The 26,946-nt window shown below is 38.9% G+C and overlaps 3 protein-coding genes across 3 annotated transcripts; 1 reads left to right on the forward strand and 2 right to left on the reverse strand.

The window, feature by feature from the left end:
* Nucleotides 1–12,130: 12,130 nt before the first annotated feature.
* LOC140273031 (inward rectifier potassium channel 2-like) lies at nucleotides 12,131–15,613 on the reverse strand. The gene is made up of 2 exons (XM_072368557.1): nucleotides 15,464–15,613; nucleotides 12,131–13,769 (listed from the first exon to the last, which is right to left on the reverse strand). The coding sequence occupies exon 2, from the start codon at nucleotides 13,530–13,532 to the stop codon at nucleotides 12,210–12,212; it is 1,323 nt and encodes a 440-aa protein (XP_072224658.1). The 5' UTR covers nucleotides 13,533–13,769; nucleotides 15,464–15,613; the 3' UTR covers nucleotides 12,131–12,209.
* Nucleotides 15,614–16,287: 674 nt separating this feature from the next.
* LOC140273902 (inward rectifier potassium channel 16-like) lies at nucleotides 16,288–17,427 on the reverse strand. Its single transcript, XM_072369571.1, has one exon. The coding sequence runs from the start codon at nucleotides 17,425–17,427 to the stop codon at nucleotides 16,288–16,290; it is 1,140 nt and encodes a 379-aa protein (XP_072225672.1).
* A 5,162-nt stretch (nucleotides 17,428–22,589) lies between these two features.
* LOC140272944 (5-hydroxytryptamine receptor 3A-like) lies at nucleotides 22,590–25,970 on the forward strand. The gene is made up of 8 exons (XM_072368458.1): nucleotides 22,590–22,732; nucleotides 23,034–23,078; nucleotides 23,161–23,267; nucleotides 23,372–23,541; nucleotides 24,357–24,472; nucleotides 25,010–25,220; nucleotides 25,311–25,469; nucleotides 25,602–25,970. Exons 1-8 carry the CDS (start codon nucleotides 22,637–22,639, stop codon nucleotides 25,862–25,864), a joined length of 1,167 nt encoding a protein of 388 aa, XP_072224559.1. The 5' UTR covers nucleotides 22,590–22,636; the 3' UTR covers nucleotides 25,865–25,970.
* The last annotated feature ends 976 nt before the right edge of the window (nucleotides 25,971–26,946 follow it).

Genomic DNA, 26,946 nt, shown 5'->3' on the forward strand with positions numbered 1-26,946 from the left:
GATATGTTGACTTGCTGATGATAATATTGATGTCAGTGGTTCTTAGGCTACGTTACCTCCATGGAAAGTCACACGGGAGTCACAATTAAGTCCTGGTATAGGTAATAAACTGAATCATCTGAGATCATTCTCTGATAAGGATAATAATATTTCTGACAAAAACTGGAAGGAATGCCTATGCAAATTAATACAATGCAAATTTACACATTAATAAAATCAGTATTTGTGTTCTTTGTTGCCATCGCATAGCCTCTAATTTCTCATGGTGGGAAGTGAAGAATGTTTTCCTGAAGAGGACTCTGTGAGGACCCAGCTGGTCTAATGGAAACATGCCTGTCCCCAGTGAGCGTGAGTGCAGAGAGATGCCTCTCATCAAGGGTGCCTTGCTGCAAGTCTGTGCCTGCTAATGCAAAACAACCAAGATGAAAAAAGAACCGGACCGCTGAGGCATCACTTTATATTTAAACCTCTTCTAGTCTTCTGAAAACGTCTAGGCTGGGTGTAATCAAGGAGCTCATGGTCATAATTTGTGCCTCTGAGGACTTTGTATTTTTATAGACTGTTACCATACCTTTGCATCATTCTGTAGAAAGAGACGCTGCGGCAGTGCTGTCAGGTCAGACTCTCAGCTTGATCAAATTTGATGGAATGATTCACTGACGGAATAAAGATTCTGTTAAAAAAAATTTCCAGAGACATCAGTAGTAGAAAATAAAATAAAGAAGATATGTAACTAATAATTGTTGCAGTGACAAGAGCTAAGTTTATAGTGCTTTGAGGATTAAGTTCCACAATGGAAAAGTTAGAGGGCTTTCTTTGCAATCATATGATTCGCTTGCAGGAACAAAGCCAGCTTGTCAGTCCCGCTCCACAGGCCTTTGATTAGTGTTGTCGTCCCTTAATGTGCCCCACTCACTTTATTTTTTCTTTTTAAATTAGCGATGGGAATTAATCGTCTCTCATGAATGAAAATGATGTATTGTGTCTGAAACAGACCCGGTAAAGTGTGTGACTTTTGTTCAGATTACTTCCAAGTCTGCCAATGTTTAAATGACACAAATAATCCGGGCTTCTGGGAAAAAGGGATGATGTTGTATGTGTCTCCTTTTCTAACTAATCTCTCAAGCTGGCAAAGCAGTGCATCATGTGCACGTTCACTCAGTGATAGTATGGCAAGAGAGCTATTCTAACTATGATTTTAGACTTTTATTTTCTCTCTTACCCTGTCACTTGTTTAATTGTTTCTATCTTCATATAAGCAGGTTGAATTTCAAGGTCAGTTCTTTGTGCTACTTCCACAGTGTTGTTAGTGACAATGAAAGTCACCAGATGAGAGCACAAAGCCAAGCCCTCGGGTGTAACACTGAACCCTCTCTTTAGTGCAGTGTTGTCCTTAAGAGGTGTGATGCTCCTCTCCTGTTACCTGTTACTCTTATTAGACATGGAAAACTTGCCCTATTTTCAATGCCCTACTAGAGCAGAGACGGCTTGTATTACATACGTGGTTCCATGAACATCACATTGATTAGATCCCACAGGGAATGCTGACAAAAATTCTGAAGGGGTTTGTTTATCCTGAAGTTGTTATAGTTCTATTTTACAATGGAACAGGCTATTTTAGGGACTGGTTTAGTTTATTGCTGTGCCATTGGCCTGTCTTTAAATTGATAATACTGACAACATCAACATGCACAAACAGGCACAAACCCCTATGTTTGATTTAAATAATGAACCATGGAGGATAATTTCCCAACATGTCAACCTCAACCTGATGTTATGTTCTCTCTTCCTGAACATGTCATTTTCTACAGAGATATTGTGGCATTTTTTCCCCTTATGGTAGTCCTGCTTAAACCAAGCCTAAGCTACCTCTATAATCTCAGCACAGGCAGGACAAGAGAGAAAATGATGCTGTGACGTAAGACATAATCTTCTTGTAGGGAGAAATTGTGCCCTGTGCAGAATGAAGAAATCCCTTTTTTAGAATGGAGAGCATGTCTTATCATTATAAGTTAAAATGTTTTGTGATGTTTTGTGATGGTTGAAAAAAAAAGTTGTCAAACTTGAAATAATTCTCCTAAGAATTTTCACATCAGTGGTGTTAAGGTTCATGGATGTACACTTCATGATGGGAAGTTTACAGGGAACAGCTTGAACCTTTCTCTGTTTGTTTTGGGTCTACTATCAACATCATAAGAAATTCATCCACATCCCTAAACCGGATGGCGGGGTGGCCAGATTTGCAGAAAATATCCACTTGTTAGGTCTGAAGCAGGGGAAATAATCTCACCTGGAAAAGAAAGAAGATGATATCGACCATCTGTTTTGTCTAGAAGGGATTTGATTGGCTAGCTGCAGCAGAGCAGAGCCATGGGGATGATTAGGCCTCCCCGGTGTCCCATTCCACGGTGTGCCAGGCTCAATGTCACCACTGATTGGATCCTCTAATCTTGTTTTGTTTGAATGAAATCTAAAGTAGGGAGGAGGATGATTGCATTCACTTTGCCTTCTTCCCTGCTTCTCTGTGTCGGTGTGCCATTATGACTGCGGGCTCTTGACTGAAGGCACAATAGCATATGTTAAACCTGAAAATCCATATGTGTGTGTGTGTGCATATGATAAAAGTTAATGCTATATGGTTTAGGAATCTCAGATTCAAACAGAGCTTTTCCATTGAATTTTGTAACATAGAAATTCAAATGTACATCAAATGCTGAAAGTGAGACATTTTACTATTTTGTGAAGAATGTCAGCTCATCTTGAGATTGATGCTGCAACAGATCTAAAAAATGTGTACCTGCTCAGCAATAGGCTGAGAAAGTAAGTGGTACTAACAGAAACAGTTGGAGGTGTATGTTGCAACTAATTAGGTTAATTGGCAACAGGTCAGTAGCATTCGGTTCAATGTTCAGTCATCTCCTTAGAGCACCGTCAGAATAATGTTCCTAAATGTAGAATTACAAAGACTTTGAATATTCCTGCAGTACCTAATATCATTAAAAAAAATTCAGAGACTCTGGAGACATCAGTGGACATCAGTACGTAATGAATATGGCCAAAAATCATTACTAGATATCCGTGATCGGCAGCACTACATTAAAAACAGACAAGATATTGTGATGGGCTCGAGTACACTTCCAGAAATCATTGTCTGTGAACATAGTTCACTGTGCCATCCACAAATGCAGGTTAAATGTCAACCATGCGAAGAAAGTCCATATGTAAACACCATCTTCTATGAACCGAAGCTCCTTTAAAATGGACTGAGGCAAAATGGCGAACTTTTTTGAAACTTGAATTGGAGATGTTTAGCAAGTATAATCAACATGTCTCATTTGTAAACATATTTCCATCCATAGGCCTGAGATTGGAGCTCAGGAAATTAAGGTTATTCAAACTCATCCAGGGGGGGATCATGAATGAGTGTACTATATTTCATTGTACTCTGTAGACAAGTTTACAGGATATTTCGATTATATATGGACACAATTCAACCTTACAGTGCCACAAGAAGAAAGGTAGAAGCTCGCCAAAGTAAGTAGAAATCATCATCTGGGGACAACGAATGACTATAAACAAAGTTTTGCTCCAACCCATGAAGTCATTGATAATTAACTTATCCCTTTTAAGTAAAAACTTTGAATTGCTATTGGTTTGGTCAATCATTGTGACCACTCAGATCATTATCAATGTATTACAATGAGGTGATAAATAGATGCAATGTATTCAACTCTGAAAAAAGAACTGCTAATTTTTCTATTTTGACACTGAATAGCTCATTATCTTGGGATCATAAATGTCTGAGGAACATTTTATTTCCATCCATCAGTAAGTTGTCATCTTATCACAATTGAAGTGTGTTGGAAGAAATTATAAAAGGCTCCTAAAACAAACTGATTAGATATGTCACACAAAGACATTAAGCCTATATTCTTGTATTATATCATGTTGACGACAAATAAGATTCACTTTGTTATAGTTAAAAGGAATAACAAAGAGCAAAGAATTAGAATCAGGCTGTGCATTTTCCAACTGACTATGTCCTCTAAGATAATCAAACATGTTTTTTTTTTTACCATCATCTTCATCTATCCATGGATGCTGAACAAGCAACTAGTTTGACTTAAAGTTTTTCCTATCTTTGTGTATCTCATGTTGTCTATCCTCCAGAGGAATCCACACCGGTGCTGACGTAGCTGGTTGCCCAGATATTGTTACTGTAACCATGGTCGTAGGCTTTTCTTGGCTCTTTTTAATGTGTAAACTACTTTGTCCTCAGGGTGAGGATGTGACACATGTTCAGTGGAAAGATGACAGCTCCATTCACAAAAACAGTTTTGTGAAAATGAGCAGTTTGGTTCTTTGAACATGGAGCCAACTGTTGTGTGGTTAAAGAAACAAGCTTCTCAAAGTGAATCATCCCCAGTGGAGAGCTGGAAATATGTTGATACCAAAAAAAGAGTGAACATCTCCTCTGTTACCTGACACACATGGTAGTTTTCTGGCACCGAAGTTTGATTCATGAATGTACATTCAAGTCTAAAAAAAAAGAAAAAAAAAAGTTTAAAAAAACGATAATCTTTGATTTTCTGATAAAGGTACACAATTTGGCAGTTTAGTTTACGTCAATAGACATAAATAATCAATACGCTGTCTAGTATCGCGGCAACAGCAGCTTGGTGGTGGTAAATGTTTGAATACAGTGGCTCATTGGCAAGATTAAACTGATGGTAACCTTTGTGACTGAAGGGCTGGACACAATTCAGAGGTATCTTTGTCTTCTCAGCTGTTCTCATAAACAGGCTCCTCTCAAGTATCCCCCGTCCTTAAAATTCTTCAACCTTGATATCACCCAATTGTCATACATATAGCCACTGTTACTTTGCAGGCTTTTCTAATGTTTTAAGTCCAGATTTACGAGTTAGTCCTCTAAATACAGTACATGTTCATCACAAAGTTATTGCCCTGAAAGAAATCTGTGTACCAAATCTTAACACCAAAAAGCATTGAAAGAGCACCAAAAAATGTTTATTTCCCCATTTTTAAATGTGAATCAATAAACAGGCTAATCCTCAACCACACTTCTGCTCATCAGCCAGTGTCAAATGGATAGCTCCTGGTCTTTGGCCATACCTAGTCATGGCGACTACAGGCAAGTTCCTCAGCAAAGGTGAGTCGCAGTGGCTAGGAATTAGCTCCTGATACCTCAGCCAGTCAGAGTCCCAGAAGCCAGCACCTGGCCATTCAGTCGGCCAAGCTACTTTTACTTATCTGGCTAACTCATCCTCATAGCCTGCTTCTCTTTTCATCAGTTCTTTACACCACATGTGGAATAGTTGGTATTGGTGCGTCCAGTCTTTTATATAACACATACAAGCTGTCCTGCCCCATAGCATTGATTTTGCCCAAGTTATTTCAAAACACAAAAACATCTTATGGACAGGTTAACAAAGTTTAAGACAGAATGTTTAGCAAAGGGGGACTTTAATAGATTAATTAATTGATCAAAATTTTGGGGTAAGATTTTGCAAAGATAAAAGCTGGACATTCACAGACCAAACAGGGATTAGAGGAAAAGGTACACTGAGTTACTGATATATTACTTTCACCTCAGCAAGATTAATAGTTATAACTTCTCTCTGAGTGGAGCCACATGTAGGATGTAGGCCAAATAATAAATGGTGATTATGTTTACTTTATGATATCCAATGTGGCTGTTTGCAGATGCACCTCCATTACAGACAACAAAGTACAGCACTATACAGAGCCAATTCCTCTTAGTACAAGATGGTCAAGGGCCAACAATAAGCATAGAGTATCACTTCTTGGCTCAGAGCGTGTTTGTTCAGATCAGAGGACCCAGAGCCAAAAGCAAAAAGGTCAATGGCATGAATAGACACAGTTACTGACGTAGAAATAGCAGAATGACTTCAGGATTGTAAGTGTCTGACCAAAAGAAAATGTTTGAAAATGGACTCAGAATAATATAAGTGTATTTGTATGACAAGGAAAAACATAATGAGAACAGTAAGGTAAATCAAATAGCAGCCCAAAAACATACATGACTACATGTGAGCTGAGTGCAGAGGGTTGTTTTTTTCTGTGACCACACTCACGAAATGTGAATGAATATATATATATATATATATATTGTCTTTCAGCAGGACAGAGGGGTGGAAAAAGGCTGAATCCTGTCCAACATATTGTACCTTCTTGATTCTCCTCTCCTGAGTGTCATGAGATGCTCAGCTGTTGAAGATGCAGCCAAAATGAGTGTCAGTTGGTGTGTGTGTTTGGGCACGTGCAGTTTAGGGTTATCATAGTTCAAAATCTGAAACAAGAAATAAGTGTTAGCAGGGATAAACATACAAAAATAGTGAATGAGTGAATGAGATTCGGCCTAGAATATCCATATTATTTTTAGCCATTGTAAGTTCTGTGGTCAAACAGGAAAATATGAAAGGAAAACATTAAATCCCTTAAATACTAAGTAGTGCACATTCATATAAAAATATTAAAACTTAGGTAATAATTAAAGTGACAGATGGTAGAAACAAAAATATGTTAGTATTTAAACAAGTATGGTAGTCAACATAAGACACTATAAACAGTTGGAATACCCTGGCATGGTTAAAAAAAAGCACACATGACTACATGTGTTTATCTGGTACCAGCCAGGAACCCCCTTCATGGACACACACACTCACACATACCAACAGAAGGTTCTGGTATGTTTGTTGAGTTTTTGGTGTCATCGATCTATCAGTAGTCCAACACCAGAGTGTGGGTCCAACAAAAAACAAGTCAGTGATTACATTACATGAGGGTATCCTGATATCTCAGTTTGTTATATGCATTAATATCTAGTTTGACTGAAGCATATTGGCTTACACGAAAGGCTGGAACGTGCCAGAAAAACAAAAAAAAACAAAGAAAAGGTTTTAATATGTGCTGACAAAATGAAGTACTGTATACTTGTGTGTACTTAACTTGTCCAGGGTGTACCCCACCTGTCACCCAATGACAGCTGCGATAGGCTCCAGTCTCCCTGCGACCCTGAGTTGGGTTTAAATGATATAGAAAATGGATGGATGGACATTTGTGTATAATTGCATCTGTGTCTGCCTCGACTACACAGAGCACACTGGCACACAATTGGGACACAATTCTTTTCTTGAATTGGTATGTTTTTCTGCAGCCACAGGGTCACTAAAGAATGATAGCAACACGATCAGCTGTAACTCTGCAGATTAAAGATGATAAGTGAGAATCACCATTTTGCTCTATATGTCCCCAACTCTCATTCTCCTGCCATGCTTTCTTGCTTGCTGGACAGTACATCTCCCCTGCATTGTCAGACCAAACATATGACTTATGCAATACCTATGTCATCAAAATTATGTAATTATCTCACTCAATCCTATTACGCTCTAAGAGGAACAATTGTAATCTTTTAAAAAATCATTATTTGTATTTTATTTATACTAGTTTAGTTGCACGTCTTTGAATCAAACATCAGATGACAAAGTTTAAAAAGAGAGGATTTTAACTTTGAATTCCTATTCTTTCCCAGTCTAAGCAACAGCATCAGACTACCAGCTGCGTCCTAAGTGTTGTGAGTGTGAAAACCAGGGTCACACCCACCAGCAACCACATGCCTCAGATTTGTTTTAGTTTCAGCCTCAGAAAATTTGCCAAAACGTTAATATCTTAATGTTAATGGTTGAAAGTTGTGAGTATTTCCACTGCTGCAGTTTCTTTCAAAATTATCACAGAGCTAAATTGGAAGCAACAAAAAGTTGAGTAGCTATGTGTAACAGATGTCACATTTGTCAGAGGGCTGGAATTAAAGTTATTATCCTCACTTTATAAATGTTTTCCAAGTTCCATCCATTCACCTTACCCACTTTATCTTGCACAGGGTCATGAAGGGGGCTGGAGCCTATCCCAGCTGACACATGAGAATAGAGGGAGAACAATTTTGACAAATTGCTAGGCCATTCATCACAGACATAGGAAAAAAATAAAAAAAATATGGACATTCATTTCTAGCTATATATCCAAGTTATTCTAATATACATATCTGAAGAATGCAGGAAGAAACCAGATCTCACACATAGAGATACTCCAGGCTCAGTTTGAACCAGAAACTTGTTTTTTTTGCTGTGAGGCACTAGTGTAACCACTGTGCCCTGTTTTACAATAACTGCACAGACAAAATAGACAGATTATGTCCACATGACTGAAAAACCAGGTCTGAGTTACTTACTTTATATCCTGCAACCTATATGAACCTAGACAGCAGATAATCTCCACACAGAGGGATATAATACTTTTCTATCCTACTTGTATGTTTTTTTGACTGGATGTATCTGCCTGAGCAGGCACCTGCTAGTGAACAGATACAAACACTTTTAAAACAAGTTCATTCAAACATGTCCACAAATCATGATGCAGCAAATCATCTGTGAGACATGAGATGGTAGCATCCATTTTAACAAAGAGAGAACACTATGTTGAATCTCGACTATGTATCCTCACAAAAATAAAGGACATTTAAGACATAAATTCAGGCCAAACACATACAGCTATTCATAAAGTGACAAGCTGCGGATGTGGCCCACAAGAAAAAAAGGCTAAATCATTTTTCTGATATAATGCTCTTTGTAAATATGCTCAGGAGCGACTTTGTCCAGACTTCACTCACTTCCTCCTGGGCAGTAAATGTGCCTATGATTTCAATACTCTCTAAATTATGTATATAAACGATCTCTAAATGCCTGTTACTGAGATAAAACAGGGCTGTCCCTGCTTTTATAAGCTCTGAGAGGCTTTGGTCATATAATTTAGTTTTATTGGTTTATGCTGAGGTCTGAAACATGAAGTAAGCTTTGTTCTTTTTCTCTAAATTTTGACACAAGACAGATTAAACACAAAGCAGATATGTGTATAAGTATGTGTATCACTTTAGTTTGATGGTTAGTTGCTCGTGTTTAAGTTCACCTAATTAATCTGAAGGTCAAGCAGGCCAGCCTATAGTTAATGAGCCAGTTCAAGGGAATCCGCCAAAGAGACGTCATCAACATCATCGACAGGAGCTCTGCAGCCAACACTGGTAGTCAATTCCTTTCAAACAATGCACCCAGCACGCATTGAATAGCCACTGTGTCATTCATTTAAATGTCTCTGCAATTGTTTCAGAAATTTAAGTTAGAAGTTCATTTCAATTAATGATTTTATTAATTCATTTATTTATTTGTTTGTTTATTTTTTGTTTTGTTTAAGGAAGCTGGAGAAAACTTTCAGTGCAGGAATAACTAAAAATGCTAAGTCTTCTCCTCCCCAGTAAGGCATAGTGGCTCTTACTAAGAATTCATTGAAATTTCTTTTTCTAAATGGAAAAATGGACACGCCCCGTTCTTTTTTCTTCCTAAACTAAGGCTTTGTGGCATTTTCATTGGCTAATGTGGAAAAAGCCCAGAGGCAGCACCCACTTCCTATGCAGAAACAAATAAAATTGGCACGCTGTCTCCCTGCGGATGTGTCTGATCAATCACTTGCATTCTGACATACAGTCTATGCCAGCAGAATGCAGCAGTGGATGGAAAATAACGCAAATTGCAAACAGATGTATTATACTTTAAATATCCGTTCATCTGTGATACAACTATATTGATCACGTGCATTGATTAATAACATTTTTATGCATGTTAATGCAGAATTAAAGGAGCTTGTGGGTGAACACATAATGCAGACTGCATATCCTCATTGGAGAATTGGTTAGTTATGCAATGTGTTCACATGGCTATGTAGAAACATTCTACATCTATAATCTACGAATTCTGAGGCAAATCTCTGATTTTGTATGAAACATAATATGATCAGGATAGGATGTGAGAAAAGCTCTGAACACTTCAGCTAATTCAGCACATGGCCACCTTCCTTGAAAAAATTCTGCAGTACAGAATATGTTCCTTTGCACTGTTTACTTAAAGAGATTGAGAAAATCACAGTAAACAGTAAACTTTCCATTTCTGTCATTGAAAATGACTTCCAGCGGAGTGGACTATAAACACATGAGGACTTTGTGGGCTTTCACACTACTTGTGAGTCAGTTTGGTGAATGATAGTAAATTATGGTGTGAGCTCTGACAGCTAGCCTGGAATTTGGGCCACAGATCCAAATTAGTAGTGGCATCTGTGTCACACAAGCCTTCACTCGGTAGCTCCAGATGTCAAACGATCTGGGTCAAAATGCATTATTGGAATTTGTTTTTCATTAATTTCATTAGATTTTCAGGGGGGGTTCGTGGGGGTGGTAGACTACCACAAAAGGAAGAATCAACAATCATTTATCTGACCTGTACACACAATACCATCATGAAGTGGTGTTTGATTAATGCATCAACGTCATGATGATTTTGTTTTAGTGTTTTATTGAAAATAAGGACATAACCGCAGTATCACTATACAGTATTTGCAAATCATTTAAAAAAATCTGTACAGTCTGGTTCCTGAAGGACAACGGGAAGACAGTCGTAGAAAAATAAAAACCTAAAACAGAAGCACTGCAGTGTTCTGGCATCAGCTGACATCATCCAGCTTGAGTGTGACCCAATAACACCAAGAGTTGGTAAAGTTAAAACTTGCATAAGACTAAAGTAATGTGTATTTTCATCCCTACAGGATTCTGATTGTCAGTGTAATAATAAATAGTTTTGCTGATGTTTAACAAGAAAAGGAAGAGTCCATTCTAAAATTACACCATCAGAACTGGAGTGGTGAACTGAGAGGATGTGTCCAAATTCTTCTCATTTGCAAAGAACACTGCTGTTTATATAAAGTAAACTATGTTAAAATCAACTTAAATAACTCAGCATTTCAACAACCAACCACTGTTAGATGAGGAAAACAAAAACCAGGTTTCAAATCAACTAACAGATAAGTTAGACTTGTGTCATATATATGCAGTATAAATATTTATGAATATATGTATAAATATATATGTGTATATATTTATTTATACACATATATATACACACATCTGCCTTTGGGTAGTAAAACAGATTCTATTCCTCTCAGGGAATTTCAGGTGAGGAAGAAAGTGCAAAGATGTTTTGGATAGAATCATGCTCATCTACAGAAATCTGCTAGAAATAACACCACAGGCTACATTTGTAATCTTCAAAATGAAAACAAAAAGACAAATAATACGTTTTGGCTCAAAAATTACTGTCTAAACATACAATATGTAACTTAGCAGCACTTATCATCAACATTCATAGCCTTGGCTCAGGGTCAAGCTTCCTGCATCTTCTTACCACTGAACAGTATTGCACATTAAAACGGTGGCAGCAATCTGCACAATGGTTTACATCATTATGCTTCTTCTTCCTGTGAGATCTAATGCAGTGTGTGCTAAATCAAAGCCAAACCACCTGATTGCCTCTACAGGGAATGAGACTTTTCTTAAGGCACACGTTGCAAAAGATTGTGCGCACAGACAAGATGATAGGTTGAAGAGTGGAGTGCACTCATAATCTGTGCAAAATATTATCATGCCATGACACCAACATAGCGAAGATGACTGAATAGACTTTGCTAAGAGGCCAGCTCATTAGCAAACAACACCTATTTTTGTGCCGGTGGTTTTACTTAGTAGCCTTTTAAACAAGATTGAATGTCATCTTGTCATGAAAATTCTTCCATTTACGTTGGCATTTAAAACCATGCTCAAATCGTTGAGTTCAATTGATTTTTTTTTGATAGACACAGCCTTGTGTGACATCTATCCCACAAAAAATGGAGAAACATTAGGTTCAGGATGCCTAATCCTAAAAGTGCAAACTAGAAATATACAGCTGAATAAACAAATTTTATTTTATTCTGAACCAAACTGGCAATCAAAAACTAAAACATTTTCTATCAGATCCTGTATTGACAGCAACAAACTTCACTGTGTACTTGGTGGCATTTAACCCTCTTCATCCTTGTGGCTCCATGGAAATAGTTAAGTTATCACCGCTTTTACCAGAAAATCAATCAATTTCAGTGGTGTGTTGTGCATGAGCTTCAGCAGTGAGAATTTCACCCTCAAATCATAGACTATGATTCACAGTCCTCCACAAACTGTCATGTATCATTAAACAGTAACCAGGACAAAAGTTAAAGCAAACTTTATTATACCCTGTGGTTCTTTACACCTGCTGTCAAATTTCTGATTCTGCCGTCAAAGGCATTGATTCTAAAGGCAAAGAGTCCAGGTTGCATTCGGAGTCTGACACCAGATCTGTGTTTCTGTCCTCAAGTCCACCAACCTCATCATCTCTCATTAGCCTGTTTTCTTCGTCCTCAAACTCCTCCATCTCAACTTTTTCGAGAGCCACTTCATTCTCATAACAAAAAGAGTTCCTCAAGCTAGAAGCATTGGACTTCTTCTCTGCCAGTTCCCTGGCACTGCAGCTGGGCGTGCTGGGCACCTCATAGGTGTTGTCAAAGCGAGAGTAGTCCACTTTGTAGTAGTTCTTCTCTTCAAAGAGAACTTGCTCGAAGCGGTGTCCCCAGAGGATCTCACCAGCCACATAGGAGCTCCGACACTGAGTGGTCATGGCTGTAGCCTCAACCATGCCCTCGAGAATGACCACGATCTCAAATTCTGATGTTTCCAACTCCTGTTTGTTCATCTCGTAGAAAGGGCTTTCCTCATCTATTTCATGTACGATAGTAATTGGAGACACCAGGAAGATTCTGTCGATGCCACTATCAAAGCCTACATCGATGTCTACCTGATCCAGGGGGATGAACTCTCCCTCTGCAGTGGTGCGAGACTTGAGGAGCTGGGCCCTTACATGGGCCTCCACAAGGTGACTCTTCCTCAGGTTCCCCACTCGCCACATCAGACAAAGTTTACCGTCCCTCATGGCCACTGTGGCATAGTGGCTGAACACCAGGGTCTCGTTCCTCTTTTTGGGCTTTGCCATCTTAGCCATGACAGCACCGATAATAAAAGCATCAATGATGCAGCCCACAATGCTTTGAAATACCACCATAAAAACAGCAATGGGGCAGTCCTCTGTCACATAGCGATAACCATAGCCAATTGTGGTTTGGGTCTCAACTGAGAATAAAAAGGCAGCTGTGAAGCTGTCCACATTGGAAACACACATTTGAGTTTTATTTTCTAAGTCCCCATAAGAGAGGGCCACTAACCAGAAGATAAAGCCAAATATCAACCAGGACAACAGGAAGGACAAGCAGAATATGAGCAGCATCCAGCGCCAGCGAATGTCCACACAGGTGGTGAAGATATCTGCCAGGTAACGCTGGCCTTTCTCACTCATGTTGATAAACTGCACATTGCAGTGGCCATCCTTCCTGACAAAGCGGCTCTGACGCTGGTGTTCTGCATGCCCCTTGTTGACATTGCCATTTCCGTAGCCATTTGGGACGGCAATGGTTGCCAGCTTCATGCCATCTTCTTCAGAGGACACAATGCTGTAACGATGGCTTCGCACACTCCCCATCACTTCCATCTGGGGGGGCTGGGCCGCTTCTGCTTTGGAAAACAGTCTAAGTTTTTGGTAGAAGCGTTGAAGAAACAGTTTTGAATGCTCCCGTGGACAAACTCAAGAAGAAAATGTGGACAACAGGACTCAATCCTGTTGGAGGGAGGGAACACTGGGCCTGTGTTTCTTGCAGTGCTTTTCACCGTTGGTGAGGGCAGCTCACTCCTCTCTGATGCTTGATTTGAACCTCATCAGTGAAGTGGGCTGTGGAAATTACAGACACAGAGAAAACCTGTTTTAAAGTAATTGGCAGAACAAGAACTAAGATCGGTGCACATGGGTGTGTGGTTACATACTGTCTAAATAATGCATTATACACTCCGTATTAGTGGCATGATTCTTGCACAGGGTACATCGGGCAGCCAAAAAGCATAGTGAATGTATTAGGTGACAATTCTCAGTAATAGATAAAAAATTTGATTGCACCACTTCAGTGACTTAATGTAAGTATTAATTACGGAGGTTATCCGTGAAGAGCCGAATCAAATTACAGTTCAAGTTGATTTTATTCAACAAAGATACAATATAAGTAGCAGCTCTGAACAAATTTGTCTCTAAACTCCACACAAATGCACTGTAAGCAATAAGTTGCATGTATTTCACAAACTTACACCGCATGCACTAATTATTACATTTTATCTCTGTCGGCATTTCTGTTAGAGTTACAATGAAGCACAATTAATGAACCAGTAACCTTGTATTATATGTAACTGAGCAACAAGGACAGCTGAATTAGAAAACATATTGATTTGGTGTATGTGGCATGAGAGGTCCATTAAAATACAACACCACAGGCTACAAAAGGCTATGGACTGCCCGATATGCTGTGCTAGTGCCAAAATAACCCCACTTCCAATTTTTAACTCACCTCTCTGAGTTTAATTATTGTGTGCAAGTGAAAAAGGTTAATAAACTAAATCTAAAGGCCTTTTTTAGTAACTGTTGCTCTACATTTCTAATATTAATTAAAACCTTAAAGGCACAGTGGACTAAATAAATGAAAATTTTATCTATATATATCATCTATATACAATGCTATTTTCCTATTTCCAGACCATAATTCCAGCCAGGATTGGTTGGCCACATTCACCAAATGAAAAAAACAAAACACAAAGACTTGCCATGGGAAATTTTGACTACTTATTTGCCAAACTACGATGTCATGTTTATCTACTGAGCATACTAATCATTCAGTCAGCCTCTCTGTTCTGCAGTATAGTGTACTGTGGCTGTCTAACGAGTGCAGACATAACATGGCCTGTGCAAATCCGATCTCTAACTTTTGAGATTCACGCTGCATCATTCACAACCACCCTCAGATTGCTTCGTTTTGCTACTTTTACGCACTATGTCACATCCACTACAGAAGATTGTTACATGGTGGCACATGAGGGCTTGCAGTGCCTGCACAGCCTGTGATTGTTTGTTTTGCATGCGTTCTCACTTAGAGTCAACAGCTGAGGCAGATGGAAAGTGGTTACATAAAGGTGCTCCATTTTTCATTTCACAAATCAATAGCTATGGCCAATCATCCATCAGTAACTTTGATTAAAAGCTTTCAAAACATTTGTTATTTTATCAAATTGTATTAATATATTGTCAATATCTATTTTTTTTACTCATTCATAGTTTTAATTCATCATGAGCAGCATAGTTTAGTTAGGTAAAGGAGAGGATGTGCAGACTATCCAGTCCACATCCTGTAGCCTTTAAATCAGATTCCACTTACATATTAATAATATAAATATTAATTATACGAATAAATGTTTAAGATACCATATGATGTGAAACTACACTTTTCAGAGGTGGAAACAATTTATCTATTAACTTTTTAAAATGTGACTACACATCTGGAAATGCATCATTATACTTCCAAAAAGCGGTCACATTACATCTACCTGTTGGCGCTTGCGGTGGAAATCTGATCCTCTCTTGCCGTGATAAGTCCGATCTTTACCAGATTTGCACACTTCTTCTCTTTAACACTTTCGGCTCTTTTGTTATATTCTCCCGTTGTCCCGTCAGGAGCTGTAAATTCTGCCATAACCCTCTGCAGCGATACTGGAGAAGATAGTTGCGGCTGCAAAGACAGACTTTAAAAACACGTGTGCACAGCCACGCCTCTGTCACTGGGCTCGCCAATGGAAAGCTGCAGCGCCCGTTTGAGGATCTGAGTCCCCAAATAGGTTTTACTTTGAGTTGCGGAGTGAGACGGATAGATTCCGCGTAGCTTTGGAAAGTTGATGTTGGAATTGGAAATGAGTAGCCTAACGGTAGTACTACACTGTAGAATAAGAGTCGCAGAGTTGCAGGCATTATTAAAATGCACCCAAAGCAGTTCAATTAATGAAAGATGCGCGTGGAGAAGTCTATTGATAAGACTTCAGCAATTAAACTGAGTGAGGAGGAGACTACCTACAGTTGAATCCAGTGTTGTAGTGGAAGAACACAAGGTGGCGGTATTTTACTAACAAAGAGGCTCAAGTGCTGGCATCAAATATATTCCAATGTGATGGGCAATATTATTGTAATTAATTAATGTGAAGAAGACCTCTCAAAATGACCAAAAAGTACATTTCCAAGCTTTATTTTGTTTATTTCCATACAATTAAAAAAACAAGATAAATTAACAAATATACAAGACCTTATCATGTCATCCCTAAAAAATTGTCCTTTGGGTAGCAGTCCATCATTAATTTGATATGTACATTTATTTCTTTTTCTACAAAAATGTTTGCGCTATGACCTGCTCTGTGATGTCAAAAATCCTCTGGCAAGCGGGGCCATTTCTCTTCACTGATGGTAAGGGTGGACCTCCCTCTGCAGGACATCTCCCTCTGTCGTGAGCCTCTGCGCTGAGCATGGGTACTGGCACCCAGGTGGTCTCATTAAACAGGGCATAGTCCACTTTGTAGCGCTTCTTGCCCCTTTTCAACATGTCCTGGAAACGCTGGCCCCAGCGAATGTCTGCTGCTTTGTAGGAGATACGCGTTTGGTGGAGCATCCCTGTGGAGTCCCCAGTGTAGGTGAAAGAAACCACCAGTTCAAAGTCCTCGTCCAGTAGATCATCAGGGCCCAAACTGTAAAGCGGACTCCCCAGCTCCAGCTTGTGAATTATAGTAGTTGGTGTGGCAAGGACAATGTCCCTGTCCTCGATGTCCAAGTCCTGGTATGACATCACAACAGAACCCAGTGACTGCTTCACATAGCGGACTAACTGGGCCTTAATGACCCCCTCGAGAATATGATTACCTCTGAAGTCCCCAAGGCGCCATGAAAGACACAGAACCCCATTTCGCAAGTTGACCACAGCAAACCTGCTGAAACCCACTGTCTGAGCTCTTTTGCGAGCAGATGCCATCTTAGCCACAACAATGCCAATGACAACTGTGTCAAGAAGACAGCTAAATACATCTTGAATTGTAACCAAAATGATAGCTACAATACAGTTCTCAGTCATTCCCCGAAAGCCATAACCAATGGTTGCCTGGGTCTCCATTGAGTAGAGAAAAGCTCCAGTAAAGCCACGCACGTTCTCCACACATGGTTTATTATCTAATGTGTCAGTGTCTCCATTTACGTATGCGATGAGCCAATAACCGAGACCGAAAAACAGCCAAGAGAGAATGTAAGAAAGGGAAAAGAAGAGTAACACCACCCTCCAGCGGATCTCTACAAGAGTGGTGAATATGTCTATGAAATATGGGCTCCAGTCCCCTGGGGCCTTTCGGAACGCCACAGGGAACCTGCCATCTTTCTTCATGAAGCGGAGCTGCCTCTTCTCTTTACCACTTTGTCTGCCCAATGTATGGACTGTGGTGCTGTACATGTCAATGACCTGCTCATCCCGTTCTGTGCTCATTCTGATGACGACCAGTGTTCAGTCTCCTGTGGAAAGAGAGAGATGAGATGGAAACACAAGATTAGCATCTCAGATGTGTTTTTTGAATACGCTGACAGTGTGTTCATAAAGAAGAGGGGCAGCATTTTACTCATTACAAGTTACTAAAATGTAAAAGTCCCACAGACTTGTTTGTACAGGAAGATCACTCATGTTTGAGCAACCAGTATAGATTACAGTGTGCCTCAGACTATCATCAAGAGCAGTGCCCAGCTCAGGGTGTGAAAAATCTGATTGATTATTTACCAGAAGTTTCTCTCTGAACACTTATTTCAGAACCAAAACTATTTTTATTACATTAATAGAAATCACATTTTCCTCACATAGCAGAGGGTTTCTCGTTTGAATCCCGGCTGGGGCCTTTCTGTGTGGAGTTTGCATGTTCTCCCCGTGTATTCATGGGTTCTCGCCGGGTACTCTGCCTTCCTCCCACTGCCCAAAAACATGCATAGATTAGGTTAGGTTAATTGGTGACTCTAAATTATCACTCGGAGTGAGTGTGAGTGTGGATGGTTGTGTGGCCCTTTGGTGGACTGGCAACCTGTCCAGGGTGTATCCTGCCTCTTGCCCAATAACAGCTGGGATGGGCTCCAGCCACCCTGCAACCCTGACTTCGATTAAGTGGGTACAGAAAGTGGATGGATGGAATTCTCAGGGTTTCATAAAAGACAACATTTAAAACATCATAATACTATATATACTGAAACATTTAACAAAATACAGCGAACAAAGCAGAACCTAACTAAACATAACTAAAGCCATAATTACACATAACCATTTTCTATGGCATATTGTGGGGTTTTCTGTTTTGTTGTTTTTGGTGAAATGTGGTGGTATCTAAGCATGAAATATTAATTTGTTTATACATTTATATATATTTATATATACAAATTTGACCCAGACCCTTTGGCAAGAATTAATTTAGGTTTTGGGTGAGGAAAAAAATCGATTTCCAAAGATAGAGCACCTATTTTTCAAGTATCAATTTTTTAATCATCCATCCATCTGTTTTCTATGCCTGATTAATCCAACTCAGGGTCACGGTGGGGCTGGAGCCTATCTCAGCTTTCATTGTGCGAGAGGCAGGGTACACCCTGGACAGGTCGCCAGTCCATCACAGGGCCACATAGAGACAAACAAGATAAACAACCATCCACGCTCACTCACTCCTAGGGACAATTTAGAGTTACCAATTAACCTGACCTGTTTTACCTATTTTAGAAAAATAGGGAAAAGTGCAAAAATATTTAAGTTATCCATGTCTTTCATTGCAAGCCCCATGAGAGTGTTTCTCGTTTAATTAGGCAAAATCTTGACCTTAGCGTTATGCAGTTATTGTTATGCTCTGTCCTCATGAGGGTAAATTATTATCCCCCAACCACCTCTAAAAGCTTTCACCTCTAAATGTTACCTCAAATGTCAAACTTTAACCAGACCACTGTTTTCAGAAACTTACGCAAAACAGGTAATTTAGATAACTTTCTTATTCTGTACTTCTGTAATCTGACAGCTACTTGAGTTGCTGATAACAGGTTTATTATCAATTTTATGTTACAGTGTTGAACACTCTCACTCACAGATCAATAACAAGCGGTATCCTTCCTGTCAGTCAGAGTTTTCATTGCAAAACTGAGTCAGATGAGAACATGTAGCTAATGTTTATTTCAGTTTATGACAAATGAGTTATTAAGAGTTCTAATTTTACACCTTCTGGCATTAAATTATATAGCTAAACAGCTGTGTGTTACTGCCATTTGTCTTGGTTATAGTGTTTGTGCAATAATGTTAAGTGCAGTTCCTGTCAGCCAGATAAATGTTAGTTCATATGAGATATCATTCTAGGTCACTGTAATAAATGAGCAGAATATGAAAGTAAAAATGCACACAAGGCCTCTAGCCGCAAAACTGCTTTAACTCTTAATCCAGATTCTGGTTACTGGATATTAATAAATGCTCAGAAAATGACAATGTGATATACCTTCAAATTTGAAAATCTGAAATTTAGACCCATGTCGTCCCTCTACTTATTCCTTTTCCAGTGAATATTATTTCCCAGTATGGCTGCAACAGTTTAGCATCTAAAAAAAGAAAGAAATGTGGTAAAAGAGGAAAATACAGGGTTAACCCACATTACAAGTGGGATAATATGTAACCCATGAGCTGCAGCAATCAGAGACTGCATATCCATGGACAAGGACAATCCAGGTTAGGAAAAAGGTCAGGGAGGTAGGTCTGCCCAGCCTAAAGCTCGTCGGGGGTGTTGCCAAGAATAGCCTTTACTGCTAAGGTATAGTTATATGGTCAACTTTGCTTAATTTTTCTTTCTTTTCAGATGTATTGTTTTCGACTTTTCATGATAACCCAAACTGTCTTTTATTAAACCCTTCACCTGGCGCTGCATTCAGTTACAATAACAGCTTCAGACAATGCTTTGTGTGCTGTATGTAAGCAAAGTCAGCTTGAATCTCTATATCAACCTTATATACGCAATTACAGACATATTTAAACATGATTTAACGAGGAAAAGTTTATGCCTGATGCCATTTGTCTGGTTGTCACATTTTTTTCTGCCTTTGATCATTTTTCTCTATAGATAGCTGAACTGGGTGAGTGCATACTTTTTTTTCCAATTCTAAAAGTAGAGACAAGCGTACCATATATCAAGCATTGGAGGATTAAATAAACTGTACATTTCTTATCATTAAGATAATTCGAATTTGAAATTGTATTGTAATCAATATCCTTGACCAAGTAAACTTGTCTTTAACTGGAACAAATATTTGACCGATCAACTTACTTGCAGAGTGGAAATTAGTTTGGATCAGGGTTAACAAAAGTCCATCAGTTCCACCAAGCATTAGACGAAATGTTACCCAAGCTGAAGTAACCTTCACTTGCTTGAAGAACATGACATTATTGGGGGCTGGCCCGGTCCTGAGGCAAAGTCCCATTTTGTTCTGATATCACTGCAATTACTTCACTCTGAAACCTCATTGGACCAGCTTGAAGCTTTTATGACCTATGGAATATTTTAGAGGTTCCTCAAGACAAAAACAACCAAACGTCCTCTCGCTGTTAGTCTCAGAATGATGAAACAGAAGTTGTGCAATCAAAGTAGTCTTTCACATTATAAAAAAAAGGTAAGAAATATTGATGATTCAAAGTTTATTTAGCAGGCTATTTTTTCAACGATGTCCAGTTCAGTTATTTTTCTCTGAACTTCTATGATTCATTATACAGGAAGTTAACCTTTGCAATCAGGTGGGATTTTCATTGGATTCCATTCAAGGATTTTCACAGTCACAATTGACCATAATTAAGTTGTGATAAGACGAGATCACACCTGAACCGCCAGGACTTTTAAACCACTTTTATTACAGCTGTAGGATAGTCCAAAGGTGATATTGAACAAGGAGTTCAATAACACCAAAACAACCTTATCATGGTTTTTGAAAATAGATCATGAATCAGGTAGCAGCCACTCCCCCCAAAAGCAGGACAACTGAAAGCTACCGGATTCAGTATTTGACTTGTAAGGTGATGTGTGAAAACAGAGATAAGATACATTCTTCTATAAGACATTCTTCTGGGAGATAACGAGTCAGAGATAACAAGAAATAGTGTCATTTACAGGAAGAAGCTCTATAATGAAAAAAAAACCCGACAATGACAGAAAATGAAACACTTTCTGTACAACAAGACACAAATATTAAGGTGAAAAGGTACCAAATCGATTATTTTAATTGATTTCAATTACCTTAACAAAACATCACACTGAAATAAAACAAGCTCTTGAATGATGTACAGATCTACAAATTCAAGCACATTCATCACATTTTCCTAAATGCCAAGGAATGACATTCTGCATTGACAGCCATGCTTCAAGATTTGATTCAACCAGCCAACTTCTTGTATAATTACATGTAATGAATGCACACAAGCGGTCAAAAGCTTGCAAAAAAAAAACAGGAAAAGCACTCATGCTTTCAAAAGAAAAACAACATAAAACAACAGCAATGCGGATTTATTTCTGTGTGTTTGCGTGTGACTGTATGGGTGTAGGTGAAATAGAAAGACTGTAAGGATCTCAGCACTGGCTGAAAAGGATAAAAACTGGGAGTAGATCTGCCCTCTATACTGCTGCAGTAGTAGAGTGAGAGTAGATTTACACTGGAATACACTGCAAATGAGCCTGTGTGATGCTCAAAGGGGAGAGAATGTAAAGATAAAACTATTAAAGGGATTTTGCATAATGAGTAAGTGAAAACTCTGAACTGTATTCTGGGCAATCAGCCATGGAGCTAATAAATGTTCACCACAAAGCAGGAACTACCTCCATTGAATACCAGGAAACTATTTTATTCATCTTGTCTTTTCATTCTAATAGTGCCCCTACCTTTTCTGCTACAATAAAAACTGAATTGCTCATCCAGCTGTCAAAACAAGGAGTTTTTTTAAATGTCACTCCTTTCTTCAACTACGCAGAAACCGCAGCGGCCTCAGGTATTTACTCCGCTTTCATGAGAGGGCAACCAGATCTTGTCACGTGGGATCATGTCTCAATTGCTTTCTGATTCAGCTCGCTCTCCTGTAAGGCAGCCATAGTCCCATTGTAAAACGGGTAAGAACAGCCTGCAAGCTTGATAAATGGTAAATGGAGCAACCTGTATGAGCTGGCAGGTAAAGCAGACAATGGGCATAATTGCACTTGTGTTCTCACTGTTTACACAGGTTTACTGAGGGACATCCTGACAAGCACTCTGTAATTAATTATAGGTATTATTCAGCTATTGCGGGTCAGTCGCATTGTCTTATTGTGTGCCTGGAGTTTGGTGCTGCTGTATAAACATCACAGACTGGCTTATTTAAGAGTCGTGCCAGTCCGAAACCTACAGAAGGAAAACGTCCACAACTGGACATTAATGCAGTGCTTGGTTATATGTGAAGTCTAATCGTTAGCAAGTCTGCAGCGAAAAGCTGGACAGTATGGAGAGAGCAGTCTTCCTACTGACTTTACTGACTGTAGGTAAGTAATTTTTTAAAAAGTACTTCATAAACCAAAAGGAAGATGTGAAGAAATATTCCCAAAATAACTGGATCACATGTATCTTCAATTTTAGGTGTTGCGTTTGCTGAATCCACAAGCAGGGATCGCAGATCTCTGGCTGAAATGTTAATCAATAAAGGTCATTTAGCTCAGCCTCAGGATGAGAACTGCACTCTAAAAATTTATGTGCCATTCATTGAGTATCAAACTCTGGCAGTTGTAAGTACTTTAATCTTAAATATTTCACTGTGGCTACGACAGACAAAAACATTACTGAAATCCCACTGCGCGTGGCTGGCCTTTGTTCAAGATGGCCTAACGAGTTTTGCTAATGTAAACCTGGAGAATGTGTTCATGTCTTTTGATCAGATTAACATAAAAAGAAAAAACATTAGAAATTGTAAAACATCTTAGAAATTGTATTCAACCACACAGTACTGAGACAGAGATCAACTTTTAACACTTTCATCTTGATTATAACATTCTGTATGTTTTGTCTAACTTATTTTCATTTTAACAGGACACAAAGAATCTCCGCCTGATTACTCGTCTGATGGCCCTTATTGTAAGTTTGAAGGTTCTTTCAGATAACAAACATGAGAAAGCAAAGAATATGTTTGACTCATAGTGACTGTGTTGACTCACAGAGATGGGTCGATCCTGCGTTGGCATGGGACACATCAGTTTACCAGTACGATGAAGTGGTTCTACCAGTAAATAAAGTCTGGACCCCAGAAATTCATGTAACAAATGGGTAAGTTTGTCATATATAGTATAAGCTTCCAACTATTATCACAAACTCAGTTTATGGAACTTTAGACACTTGTCTGTGCCATCTCTTATCTCTTTTGAATGTAGAATACTTACAACCATGAAGCACCGTTCACATGATTTGCTGGTATCAAGTAATGGCACAGTCCAGCACAGTGTGATCATAAATGCAGAGGTGAACTGTGAAGTCAACCTGTTCAACTATCCCTTCGCTGCTGATGAATGTCCTGTTGCAATCCAAACCTATTCAACTGGTGGTAAGCTCAGAAATTCACGCATACAAATATTGATATACAAATCTCCACATGAGCCCTGCAAATGTACAGCCATACATTTGTCAAGCTGAAGAGGCCACAAAGACATCATCAAGAGCAGACAATGAAGGCAAGCAACTGTAAAGCTAAATGGTGTGGTGTGGTGCTGGAAACCAAATTTGTAAAATGCAGTATCTAAGACACCGCGGCTCTAGGGCAGTTTCAGGCCCAAGATGTATAACTAAAGTCAGTATACAACAAGTGAGTCAGAAGCACATAGTTTTAAGGTTCATTGTTATCTAGTGTTGCTTTAAGTGATATGGTCCATATGAAACTTGCTTTCATCCTTTTATATGTCTAATTGGGATTTCTTTTTACTCATCTTCCTTAGTGGGAACTCTTTTTCAGATATATTCAACTTAAAATGTTACAAATCTATTTATAAGCATTATCTTAGCACTTACTGTCATGTTGTTTCACTCAATATCAAGAGAGGATAGATGTATCAGTTGCTCAGAAGAACATGCGTGGCCGCAGACCCTCTTATAACACGTTCTAAATTACAATATAACACAACTGCAGTGGATTTTTTGACGCACTTGATTCTGCAGCAGCCTTTGCAAGTGATGCATTGTTTGATATTTGTGAAAATATAGAAAGCATCTAACTTTGTAATTAAGAGATTACTGTAAGATTATTGTATCTTTATTGTTAGTCAAGCTCTTAGAAATGATACAACTTTACTGTTACTCATGTATCAGCTCGTGTAATTAACAGGAATATTATTATCATTAAGTGGAAGTCTGTGTTCTATGCAGGATGTGGTACAGATTTGGTCTTGGGAGAACTCAAGATGGTCGACGGTTCACATGGAGATTGGCAAACAGATTTTGCGGCTCTGAGGAAACAACGAGATGACCGTAATTTCATCATGGTAAATTTATGTACACAAGTGATATTCATCTGTTCTTAAATTAGATATCAATTGACATAAATTCCAACAAAACCTGCATTTGCCTGAGACATTTGAATCTTGGGGACAGCTAGTGTTCTGTGCGATTGTTATGTAGAGCTGTGATTGACTTATAAGTTTCTCAACATGAATTTACATATGACAATTTAAGAGAAATCAAATTTGAATATACTTTCCTTGCCCTCGGATCCTGCTATCAAGAAAAGAAAGCTGGAAAACTGTTCATTGGACACAAAGCATGCATGCCTGAGCACAGAGCAAGTCATCTACATTTTATTGTAGACTTTTAGATCGATCCAGATCATAAAAACACTTTTATAAGAATTTATAAATTTGACATCCTTAACCCAGGTGCAGGTTTGTTTACCAATTTAAACAAACCTCTACATTTGTGGAAGCAAGAATTATTCTGCTACAGTTCCTATCATTCTCAACTGAAAATTTCCTTAATCTTTTTATGATATGAGTTACTATGAAACTATCTCTTTTACTCTTCAGGTGGGACTGCGCATCAAATATACAAATCCTTGCATAACATTATTGCTGCCCAGTATTCTGATCGTCTTGGCCGATTTAGTCAGCTTTGCTCTGCCACTGGGAGGCGGAGAACGCAATACATTTAAAGTCACTCTGGTGCTCAGCTTCACCATGTTCCTCAACATCCTCAACCAGGTACTCCCTGGCGACAGTCAGTGCAGCCCTGTCATCCGTGAGTAATTTTGCATACAAACACCATCTTGCTCATTTACAAGGTACACAAACAGCATCACAGCATACTCACCATCTGCATGTACTGCAGGAATCCACTTCTGTGTATGTCTGATTCTCCTGGTGCTAAGCATGCTGGTATCGATGGTTCTGACACGGGTGGCCCAAGACGGTTGGGTCATTTTTTCCTGCTGGCCCAAATGCTCTGTTCGTAAAAACACTGGAGACAAGGAGGAGAAAGGGGATGAAGGTGAATATGGCTTTATTGGACTCATGCAGGCAGAGTCGGTGCTGCATTAGACCTGTTTTAGGTGACGATAAGGGTCTTCTCATTGAGTTTACAGGGTTTTTGAGGCTTGACCTGGTCTTTCTGTCATTTCAGTCCCAGAAGAGGCCAAAGCTGACGTCAGTTTCGTCCAGCTGGATGCATCTGAGGACACTCAAATGCTCAGAAAGGTGGTCACATTTCTGGAAGCTCTTAACACCAAGGATATGGAAAGTCAAAGATGTCATGAACTTGCAAACAGAATGGACAAGATCTTTTTCTGGTTTTATTTCATTTTTGGTGGTTCTTACGTTTGCAGCATGCTTTCGGTAATGGCAAGGTATAGTTGCTCTGTTAACCATTTTGACTTCTGGTACTGATACTGTATAAATGGGTGACTGCCTGTAGTATTGTGTCATCACTTCTCATTTGAGCTAAACATAGCTTGGCTGAGCAGCTTTCAGTGAAATCGAAGCTTGATTTACCACTAAACATAAAGACTAGAATTCTAAACTTTTGACTCTCAAACTTTGATTAAAGTTATATTCATAGGCTTTACATTAGTATATAATAAAAAAAATAGAATAGAGCTGGTAACTATGATTCTATACTATGTTTTTAACATTATCCTGCATTTATCTAACATGGAAATGCTTTAAGCCACCTTGATTTGACATATTCTGACACATTTAGCTATGTGACAAAAGAATACCTGAAATATATGTGAATGACGGCAGCTTTATTTGAAATGAATCTGTATCAATACACACTTACACTTCAGTGTTTTCACAAAAAGATGCAAAAAGTTGAAACTTTGGAGATTGCGCAAGGTATGTATACATGAAGGAGTTATTGGTCCCCATTCACATCTGGGTGTGTTAGCCTGGTTATGGGAAACTTAATTTAACTTTTGATCAGATTAACATGATGTTCCAACCTTGAACACAACCTATAAAGCTGTCATTTATCATATCAGCTCGCTATTTATAACTTCCACACTCTTTGAGTTCCCGCTTACCTTTCTTGACTCGAACAGCCAACGGCTGTAAACATGTTAATCATGAATGCATTTTTGGTTTTGGCTGGACTAACACAAAAATGTGTCTCTTCCTTGTGTCGCATACACATGCTTGTATATGTGACACCATGTATGAAACATCATATAGAGGAGAATATGACTGAATCTGTGGAGAAGCTGAAATCGTGTACTGAACAAGAACAGACACGGATGCCACTTGCAAAACTCTAACAATTGGTAAAACTCCCCACTTCAGATGTAGAACCATCTTAAACTAAACCTTTTGGTAAAATACCATACATTGAAACTGCACCTACACCAGAGCTGTCACTTCCTTACTTCTTGAGTATGTTTGAGTATTTATCGCCACAGAAATCCAATCACAATGCAGTTATTAAAACCACTGGGTATAAAATCAGATATCAGAAACAATTAGTTGTGGAT

The sequence above is a fragment of the Leuresthes tenuis genome, unplaced genomic scaffold, assembly GCF_036924035.1.
Source record: "Leuresthes tenuis unplaced genomic scaffold, fLeuTen1.0.hap1 SCAF_17, whole genome shotgun sequence".
Classification (NCBI taxonomy): Eukaryota; Metazoa; Chordata; class Actinopteri; order Atheriniformes; family Atherinopsidae; genus Leuresthes; species Leuresthes tenuis.